Source organism: Neolamprologus brichardi, chromosome 1 (genome assembly GCF_056152115.1).
Source record: "Neolamprologus brichardi isolate AB-2024 chromosome 1, ASM5615211v1, whole genome shotgun sequence".
Lineage (NCBI taxonomy): Eukaryota > Metazoa > Chordata > Actinopteri > Cichliformes > Cichlidae > Neolamprologus > Neolamprologus brichardi.
In genome coordinates, this window is record NC_142104.1 from 6126253 (window position 1) to 6137552 (window position 11300).

The 11300-nt window shown below is 38.4% G+C and overlaps 1 protein-coding gene across 1 annotated transcript in view; it reads left to right on the plus strand.

Annotated features, from left to right (window-relative positions):
* Nucleotides 1–11244, plus strand: part of itfg1 (integrin alpha FG-GAP repeat containing 1) — a 158670-nt gene extending 147426 nt beyond the window's left edge. The window contains exon 18 of the mRNA XM_006779704.3: nt 10091–11244. Within this exon, the coding sequence (XP_006779767.2) occupies nt 10091–10150 (60 nt within the window). The 3' untranslated portion in view covers nt 10151–11244. The remainder of the gene's footprint in view (nt 1–10090) is intronic.
* The last annotated feature ends 56 nt before the right edge of the window (nt 11245–11300 follow it).

Consider the following 11300-nt stretch of genomic DNA (forward strand, 5'->3'; position numbering starts at 1 on the left):
ACCACAGTTGGCGAGGCATCCAACATTCACAATGCATACAAAAACTCATTTGATTCAGATTACTAAGTGCATTATCAGGTTTCCACTGTGCATAATCCTGAGCTTCCACTGTGCATGCAGCAGAACTTCAGGTTCAGTGATTGAAGTTCTTATTGGAATGCTCCTTGGGAGTCACAGTTGAATTAAGCCGTGTTTGCACTTGACTAGTACTACCTGGGGAACTCTGTGCACTTGGAATATTTGCAGAGGTAGTCTGTGATGTTTATCCCATGCAAATCTGCCAAGGCTGCAATTTCAAAAGTAGAAATTCCAATTATCTACCATGTTACACCAAATACAAAAGTGCTGTGAAAAAATTATCCTTTGCAGTTGTTTGTTTTCTTTTCACTTTTCTGTTGCCTCTGTCCTGCCCAAGAATTATGAAGGTTGTGTTTAGAAACATTTTGGGTGCAAATTCAGGAGGCTAGAGTGTCTGTACAGCTTAGAGACAAATTCACAAAAAGGGCAACTTAAATCTAAAGAGCAAAATCCAAAGTATAATGAAATGGTTGACATGCAGGGCGGCATGCTTAAGGAACATTTCACCATCTTTCTTTAAAATGTAGCAGGCTGTTAGTAGTAAGCTAACATTAGGTCTGTAGCAAGCAGCCAGATGCCTTCTAATCAATATTTGCCATTATATGAGAGTAATATCAGTGGATTCCAATAAAACTCAGATCTACCCAGTTCGAATGTGCCACTTTAAACACAGGCATGAGTGGGTAATTTTTAACTTGCACAAGATTTTTAATATGACTTATCTTTGTTTAGCTACACTTTTACAGTTGTCATTTATACCATTGAAAATATGGATTTGTTTTTTTACTTCTAGAAAGGTGAAATAACACTTTTCACTTTGCAACACTATACACTGCATCATTTATTTTTACATACATCTGCACATAACAGTTTCCTACCATAAATCAAACTGCAGCTATTTCTAATTTAACTGGTGAACAGTGTTTTAAACACACAGCGTTCTTCTGTCCCTAAAGCTAAACAGCATTGACTCTATCTCAGAACGATCTCCAGTGTCTGGTCAGTATATACGCTTCAGGTTGTTCAGGTTGACACAGTTTAAAGATAAATTTGATTTGAATTGGACTATATGTCTGGCCTTCATAACTTGAAGACACACAGCTGAACTGACAGGCTAATGTGGTGTAACCTCCTTCACCACCCAGAGAATTAACACTGAAGGTAAATCACATATAAAAGCTGCTAACATTCTTTCTTATATCTCATCTTCTCCCATCTCCTTTATACGGGGCACCCGGTAAGGTCAAGGCGAGACGGCTGATTGACATTTGGCATTTCTGTGTGTTTGCACCGCCGCCTCTGGTATTTGCTCTTCTAATAACAATGTCAGGCAGAGGGCAGACGCATGAGGGCAAAGACACGTTGCCCAGCCTAACCAGCTAACAGGGCTTTTACACAAATTCTGTGAACTTCTGTTCAATGCAATATTAGCTAGGGATATGAAGAAGTCCATATGACTATATTCCAGAAAGAAGAAGAAACAAGTATTTAAAAGCACCTGTTAAACCATTTTGAACCCCATATTTTTATTCTTGGACTTTATTAGAGTAGATCTGCATGATTCACAGCTTGTTTTCAGCTCAAATATGGGAGGTATGTCTTATCTTACATATATGGTATCTCACTATGGTTCAGCCTATTAGTTTGTCTGAAATAGGGGTCCTCTTCCTTTAAAGCCAATTTTATTGCAATTGGCTGCCCGTAGCAAGCAGAAGGTTTTCTGACCAGATCGGTAAGGCTTTTGTGCACAAAGCCAGAGAGCTATGTGTTTGAGATTACCATATTAGTGATATCCTATCTCACGCACAGAGCTAAGAGTAGAGCAACTGCCTGAAACAGAGCTTTGTCTCGAGGGGTTTGGTTCACATACACTGACCTCATTATTTGAAACTTCGGCCATGTTTAATGCAAGAATCAACCTTTGCAACAGTATATAAATGACACAAGTTGAGGAAAGGTCCCCTTTAAACAAATTGTGGGAAAGAAAAAAACCAATGAAGCAGAATTTAATCAATCTCATCATCATGCAGTCCAGACTTAATTAGCTGACATTAAAGCCCTGTGAGACTTTAGTATGCATCACTGTAGTTTTCCACCTGGTTTGGGACACAGACCAGCCCACTGTGTCAGAAAACCCTTTAGATGGACACAAATCAATGCTCTGCTGCTTAATGATGATTCAAGCCTCAGGATGACTATTGGTAGTATCCCCAGGACAGTCAATTAAACCAGGCCTGGACAGCAGCACAGCCCAGTGGATTGGTTATCCAAAGGAAAGAACATCAAATCAATCTGCTCCCTAAAAACATGTTTCTTTTTTTTTTTTTAAAGAGTAAAAAAACACAGCATCAATCAATATGAGATGCTGCTGTCTTTGAAGATAGATGAAGGCTTTATTACAAACCAAAACTGACAGGATTAAAAAAAAGATTGAATAAATGTGTTTCTGCTCGTCTTTTGGATGAAGCAAATTAGTCAACATCAGGGACGCATTGGCTTACCCACAAAAGAGGACATGCGTCTCAAAAAATCTTTCTAATGTAGTGACTGGGTTTAGTCATTTTGTTATACTACAACATGAACGGCTCTGCCGTAACATTTAAGCAACATGTTTGGAAAGAGAAAAAAAGATCTGATAGCATTTTAAGTTGTTGCCTGTTCACCCAGAGAACAAAGGCATTGACTGACTGCACAATCAGCAGTCCACATAACATAGAATTGTTGTTATTCATTTGTCTTCAACTGTGCCAAATCACGAACTTTAAAGATGTACATTTCACCCCTTTAATCCTGTGCCTCATCACGTCTTGATTAGGGCTGCCACAAACGATTATTTTGATAGTCGACTAGTCACCTATTATTTTTGCAATTAGTTGACTTATCAGATCATGCATCCATTGGACGTACAGCTTATTGCACCAGCATGCATCTGCTCTTATATAACTATCATTAGCTTACAGCTTTAAGCGTTAAGGTATGTGCTAACTAAAAATAAAGACAAGATGATAGTTTATTACATTTTAATGAAATTTGCAGATTGTTTCGGTGAAGTTTAATAAACTCCTTGCTATCTAAAATATAACGGGACACCTGAGTATATTCTCGAGCATCTCACACTTCTGATAATCAGCTGTCTGCTTGACGTTTATTCAGCTGTGTAAAAACTATAACTTTAATCTCAGCCAAACCGATTTACTCAGGAACAAATAAAATACTAAAAAAAGCCAAACAGTATCATTTTTAAGTTATCTAAGTGACTTATATATATTTAACCTGAGTAGCGAAAGACAGCGATGGGTTTGAAAACGATTTGACAGGAGTCCGGTGTTCTCACGGACTCTAGTCATTCTTGCCCCCGGCTAGCTGTCGAGCTAGAGGGTAACAGACGTCTCCGAAAACGTCGGAGCGCTTTTGAAAATATGTGGTGTCTTGATAAACTGAGCAGATATTTGAGGTTTACACAGCTACATTCTCGCCTGAAAATATGTTAAACGTTTATTTTGTGACCCAGAAAGAATAATAAGAGTAATATTAAAACTAACTAGCTGCCACCATTGTTGGAAACTGAGCTGGGCTGCGCTATGAATTCTGGGACACAGCTTCTTCTTCTTCGGGGTTTAACGGCAGCTGGCATCCTTGTACATGCAGTGCTGCCATCTTCTGTTTCAGTCCGTTATTACACTCTTAAATCCTACTACTTATTCCTGCGTCTTTTGGGATCTTCAAATGATGCGTCGACTATTAAATCAGTCGTAGACGATTTTGATAGTCGACGTAATCATGGCAGCCCTAGTCTTGATTATAAAAACAGACCAAAACCTTTACTCTTAAAGTGATAAATGAGATAATAATATGGACACTACCAGAGTAGCTTTGTATGATTCAAAATAATCCTTGTGTATTTTACAGTGGTGTTTCCCTCCCCTCTGGTTTCCTATTTTTTGTATGTTTGTTACACTTAAATGTTTCAGATCATCAAACAAATTCAAATATTAGATAAAGATAACACAAGTAATCAGTTTCTAAATTTAGCTGTTTAATATTAAGTGGAAAAAAATCCAAACCTATATAGTAATGTGTGAAAAAGGGATTTTCCCCCTAAACCTAATAACTGGTTGGATCACCCTTAGCAGCAGCAACTGCAATCAAGCGTTTTCAATAACTGACAACGAGTCTTTACAGCACTGTGGAGGAGTTTTATCCCATTCATCTTTGCAAAATTGTTTTTCAACCACATTGAAAGGTTTTCAAGCATGAACTGCCTTTTTAAAGTCATGCCACAGCATCTCAATCGGATTCAGGTCAGTTCTTTGACTAGGCCACTCCAAATCCTTCTTTTTTTTTTTTTTTGTTAAACCATTCAGAGGTGGACTTGCTGGTGTCTTTAGGATCATTGTCCTGCTGCGCAACCCAAGTGCGCGTCAGCTTAAGCTCACATTGTCCTTCAGGATATTTTGGTAGACAGCAGATTTCAGGATTCACAACAGCCCCCAGACAATCACACTACTACCACCATATTTTACAGATGGGATGATGTTCCCTTTCTAAAAATGCTGCATTACTTTTACACCAGATGTAATGAGACAAACTTTGTCAGTCAGATTCTACTTAAATGATTTCTTGATTGAGAACAGGTGTGGCAGCAATTAGACTTGGGTGTGGCTAGAGAAATTGAACTCTAGCCACATTGAGCTTTCCAAAGATGTGATAACAAACAATCACTTTTTCACACAGGGCCATGTAGGTTTGGATTTTTCCCCCTTGATAATAAATAATTTAGAAACTGCATTTTGTTTTTACTTGCGTTATCTTTGTCTAATATTTAAATTTTTGATGATCTGAAACATTCAGTGTGAGAAAAGTACAAAAAATAGGAAATCAGGAGGGGGCAAACACTTTTTTACACCACTGTATATCTTGTTGGTTCTACCCATTAGTTTACCATCTCTGACACCAGCTGTTTTGGCTCCTCTTCCTTAAGGCCACCCCCAATTTTCTTCAGTTTGAATGATGTCACTGACATCATACAGACAAAAATAGAAAATAATTCCTGAAACTGGGTGATTAGATCCGTCTGTCACCTCAGCTGTTGACTCACAGGGTTTACGTGTACAAGCACTGACCTCATTATTTAAAACTTTGACCTTGTCCCCTCCAGATTCAACTAACAAGCATAGACTAGGTATAATTAGGTCCACTTGGGCCAACACGACATTTAAAGAACTGGATCACGGATTTATGACACGTTTACAAGTGTGGCTTAAAGCAAATAAGACATATATGTAAGCTGTTTGTCGCAGCAGTTATTTCTCTTGGTAATCAAAAGACCCCGTACTGTTGAGATTCCAGAGATGTAAGGGAAATCCTCATTCTGTGCATAAATACATAGTTGAGCCAAAGCTTACATGAGGCTTCAGCAGTGTGAGGTTGTCCACATCGATGAGGATCTTCTGCATATTTTTAGCACAAAATTTCCTCCCTTTGTGCGACTGTCCCTTCACTGCAGCTCAGCTAGGAAATGCCCGCAGAAATGAAAATCTTGTACTAAAAACTCTTGTACTTTTTTTTATTCCTGATTACTTACACTGGCTTTGTGTTGGGAGTAACATGACCAGTAGGAATGGCAGGAATGATTACACCAACAATTACACCGATATAAAACAGCTAAACAAAAGTATACTTTGATTTCAAATGGCTCCCAAAGTGACATAAATGGCTCATTTATAGATTTGACTGTTCTGTACAGAGACTAGTTTTACATAAGGAGGGTTGAGGACTGATGCTGGGAATTAGTCTGCAAATTTTAAACAAGGAGATTATGGTTGTGTCCTGGGTATAGCTTTTTTTACTTTAATATTATTTTATTTGTAGGTGCTTGGTTTGATTATAGGGACCAAAAATGGATGTTTAGGTGATTGAACAAATCACTGACTTTGTTCAAATAAACCCCAGAATATCAGACACTTGTTACTGTTACGGCCTTGATCAATAGAATAATGGATTCTAACTCATCTGTGGCCATTTTCACATGTGAATAATCATTTTACAGTAGTTTCACACACATTTGCACTACTGGAAATACTCTGTGTGGTTTTAGTCTGCGTAGAGCTTGCAGAAGACCACGCTGTCTGACATCATACAGACTTTTTAATGAGGGAGCTAAATGTTTTAAAGACCAGCTAATGTCAATCTGACTTTGTCTCACATCTGCGTTCACACCTGCACTTCTTCCAGGTGATGTCTCAAAAATTTAAAAGCTGTTATCTACATGTGAAAACGGCTTAAACGGCAGGGTCGACCCCAGATCCTTTCTGTGAAGCTCAGACATTTTGCATGTCATTTTTCACACGGCTGCAAGAGCTCACTCTGCATAATGGTTGTTTTAACCTGCAACGTCCACCTGGTGAGGAAAGCATCAACTTGGTGTGTTCTGGAAGGTGCAGCTTATAAATAATTTAGTTAATACCCTCACAGTCCTTTTTAAGAAAGATAGAATTGCATGTATTACAAGTACGCAGGAACTACTTCTTCATTAAATTTAGCATTTGAGAAGAAATTGCGGTCCTTTCCGGTTGTTGGTAGTGAACAGTCATTAAGTTGGGATAAGGTGGTTCTGACACACTTACAAATTCAACAGTAAGGGTGGAAAAAGTGTCTTTAGTTTTATTTTGGTGAAAAACTTTTTACACTTTCCTTTGAAGTCTACAGGGGGTTGAGTTTGACACCTGAAAGAGAGATATAGGGTGGAGTATCACTTCAGCTGTGACTTTTGTTACCACAGCTGCAAATGTTCACACATCCCCATACCCTCCTCCTTCTTGTTTTCAAAAAGAATTGTACATTATCCCTACTCCTGCACTGCGGGGATGAACACAGTCTGGACATGTTGAAATTACAAAATTGCTTTCATGGGCTCTCGCATCATAACATGTTCTTGTTCTGTTTGAGACGATGTTAGGTGCCGGTTCAAAGAAGTAAACAGAAAACATGAGAAATTGCTGCTGTTGGCTGAAATTTTGTTGTTGTTTTTTTCATCAGCACACCAGGCGTATTAGAGTAGAAGCAGGTGACTTGAGCGGGGCCCTCAGGGAGGAGGTGTTGTTGGGAGAGGGTGGCGGACTTTGCTGCTGCACGTCTGTCAGCTTGTTCACAGCTTAGCTCGTACACCACTGCCTGCAGCCATCACACCTGCCTGTCTGTCCCACTGCCCAGATGATGATAATAGACTGTTGGCTATGAATGCACACATATTATCTTTAAAAGCCTTTTCACATTGACGGGAGGACAGAAACTCTGCGTGTTTGTGTGATGTTTGAATTTGATTAATCGTTGGAGCAAACATTTCATTTTTACCTGTTGTGATGTAATTGAATATTAACCTCCTCACCAAAAGTCTAATTTGTGCTTCACTTATTAACAGATTTGAAGATTAGACCAGAATGTTAACCAGAATGTTTTAGTTTGATCATTTTCTCCAAACACATTTTAACTAATCAACTGGTAAATGTAAATAAAGTACAAATTTTCCAGTTAAGCAATGTGTCCAAGAATAAATGGCAGTAGGTTCGTGCTTTCAAATCTGAGTGCGTTCAGTTTGGCTTGGTTCAGGTTCTCTGCACTGCAGATTGCAAATCAAGATTTTAGCTATTTCTGGTTTAGAAGTAATACAATGTCCTCACATTCAACAAGCACACAGATGCACAGAGCTTTTGGCTTTTAAGAAAATGTACTTACGTTTTAGTCACACGTTAGTCATCTCACTGCCATCAGTTTTAGTTTGGCTAACGAACAGCATGCTCAGGCTGCAGCTGTCAAGCTTTGATATGTACAGCTTCTGTGATTGCACATGTTGTTCGTGTTTATTGTGAGGTTAGGGGAACAGGCACCTGTTTGTAGTGGAGTATTCAGTGGTTCCCACATACTGTGCCCGTGTAACTTGGCTTTGCAGAAATAATAGCAGGTGATGTCTAAATTATTCTCCACGGCAAATCCAGTAGTTCTTCAGAAAACTCTGTGTTCCTGTTGTTCGGTTTTTCCTTGGTTATTAGAGATGTTATAAAGTACAATTTAAGGCAGGGGTCTTATATTTATTTGGCTCATGGGCCACCCTCCTTTAGCCAAATCAGTAAAAACATTGCATAGTAACCTGTACTTAAAAAAGCCTCCAGAAATATTTGTTTCTCTGGAAAGGTTAAAGTACAGTACTATACAAAAGTCTTGAGCTACCCTCCATTCCTTCATATTTTACTAAAAATGGGCACCGAGATTTATTGTACATATTAGAAATGTATAAGGAAGAAGAAGAGTTTTACAATTGTAACGAAAGCTAGAATTGTAGTGGTATGACCACTTTTATTCTTCGCCATCTTTCTTGTAATTTCTTCAAATGTCAGCTAAAGGTCCAATTCAGCTCTCAGGTGTCAGGTATTTCGTCAATTTTTTTCCTATTTCTTAAGGACATGACTTTCAGGTACTGTTCATTTGCTATAGATGGTTTTCTTAAGCCTGCCACTTCTGTCCTTCACTTGTCCAGTTTCCTCAGATGGTTTAAGGACCCCCTGCACATCATTCTGAGGTATACCGAGGTTTTCAATATTAGCTCAGTGGGAAAAATCATGTGGTTGCAAAACTACTGTTATATGTCTGTCAAACTGTTATTTTTATCACTTCTAATAAAATTTGCAACAAATTGTGTGACTGCTGGTAACAAAATACCTAAAAATACAATCTTAACCGAGTTGTCTTTTGTGTGTGGACACAACACAGGTTTGTAAGTTGGTGCCAAAATGATTTGTAGATCAGTGTTAAAGTGTCTTAACAAGAAAAAAAAGCAAATTCCTCTGAAAATGGTCAGGTACAGGGACTGGACTCAGAATGATTGAAAAAGCAGCCAGTTGCCAAAAAAACCTCTTAAGAAACCCTAGAGAAATATTGCTCAAGACCATTTTAAAAATTACTAAAAGGTCTGGCTCTCTGGAAGCACTCAGTGCTCACTGGTGGAGTTATTTATTTACTTAATTATTATTAATCCTTTCTTTATTCAGGTAAAAATCTCATTGAGATTAAAAATCTTGTTTCTAAGAAAGATGTTGAGGAACATAGTGAGTAAAAATCACCGAAGCTCTGCTAACAACAGCTCCAAACCTCCACTGGTATTAACATCGGCACAAAACCTGCAGTGATTTCCGTTGCTGAGCAGCTCCTGTGTTATGTGTAGGTGGAAGCACTTACATGGTGTACAGTAGTATAGGTCATATGACATTATGCGAACTCTGTTAGAGCATACAAATCCAAACATTTGATTCAAGAGCAAACAGGGGTTTAAAATAAAAGCGAGGAGTAATACAAAACAAAACTCTGAATACTGAAACCAAAAAGCTGTAAGTAACATAGTTATGAGGTTGTTAAACTACAACTCTCACTCATTTGCCTGTATGATATTAATAAACTCAATCCATCCTTTACAGCTTTCATCAGATCTGTCCCTCTGAAGTCTTAAATCAATAAAATCCTGCGTCACATTAGAACTGTCAACTAACATCAGTGTTTTCTCACTCAACCATGTGATGGATGTTTTTAACTTTCAAATAGCATTATTCTAAATGCCTTTAAGTTCTGATGGCACATTCCCCAAGATTTGAAATCAAGCCGATTTTCTTTTTTTTTTTAATTTTCCCTACCATCTCTGATTGTTAGCCAGTAATTGAAAACCCCACGGGCATTCCCAAAATACACGGTAGTGATTTGCCTTTCTGGTCCCTCTTCCCCTCCAGCACAAGCTCTGTCCCTCCTTAGAAATTAATTTTTGTACATGACAGTGAAAAATCCATTTCAACAGATGATAGAGAACCTAAACTTTCTTTAGAGGAATAAGTGAAGGTCGTCATTGTTTGTTTTGTATACGCTACAAAATCTGATGATGTGTCCTCTTGTATTTATGACTCCAGTACAAGATAAATGACTGTTTTCCTTTGACCTTAAAAACCTGGCTTTGTGTGTGTTGTTTGTGCAGAAAGCAGATGACCGAGAGAAGCGCCAGGAAGCCCACCGTTTCCATTTTGATGCCATGTGAAGAAACAAAGCTGCATCATGGGAGACCATCCTCTCCCATCCTCTCCCATCCTCCTGCGCATGCCGCTCACCTGACCACCCTTTCCTCTTCACACGTTTTCACTCAGACTCATTTCAAGGGCCAATAAATGGATTCTCGTATACCCCAAAACGTTTCTTTTTGATATTTTTCAGTCCTTGAGTCAGATGTTAAATATTTATGCTCCATTTCATTTATTCATTCCAGTTTTAGAAGTACCGGAGCTGCAACAAGGCCATAGAGACAGAGAACGAAATCCTAATGGGGATCACTCTCAAGTTTAAAGCAGTGATTTCTTTGGACCGACTGTCGTTAGGAGTGTGATCGTCAGTGGTGTTATTAGTGTATTTGGATCCTTTTGAAATGCCCAACAAGTAGCTCCAATGATAAAAGCAGTTTCTTTTTGTTTGTTCACTGGAAAGGAAGCACCTTTAACATTGTGTGTATATAAATGTGCATCGTTACGTCAAAGCCACACACGTGTTTCATTCCATTGTCTTTGCACAGCTGATGAACCTCTTGGGGTTTTTTTCCTGTGAAATTAAACTGAACTGATTGTATTATATTGATTCAGCCTCACAGCTACAGACAGCAATTGGTGAAAAGTGCACATAATGTGATATAATGATGCTGCAGAACATTTTTATGCTTCCGATCCCACTAAAAATAATAAATGGCCTTCATGTGTGCTGAGTGCAAGTTTGTCTCTTTTGAGTCTATCCTAAAACGCTGCATCATGGGAGTGCCAAAATAAAGAGCCTGGAGTCTGTAAATGTCTAATTCTGCTGCATCAAAGTCCTGCAAATCATCCGACGCCTGGTTGTCCTGCTGAATAAAGCACAGTTCGCTAGTTTCATGTTTTAATTTCTGTTGTCTTTTAAAGCTTAAGAGCTGGGTGCTCCGGTGTGTTTTATTTATATTCCAAGAATGAGCTCATGGTTTTTCATGTGGTTTGCACTTTTTTTAACAAATGATTAACTTTGGGTGTGTGTAATTTATTTGGCTTGCAAATGAATGTTCAACCTACTAAATGTGTTTACTTACTAAAGTTGAAAATAAAGGTTTCTTCTGCTTAAGTCACATGTTTCTTTCCCTGTTCCACTCCTCTTAAAGCTGTTCATAAAATTATGAC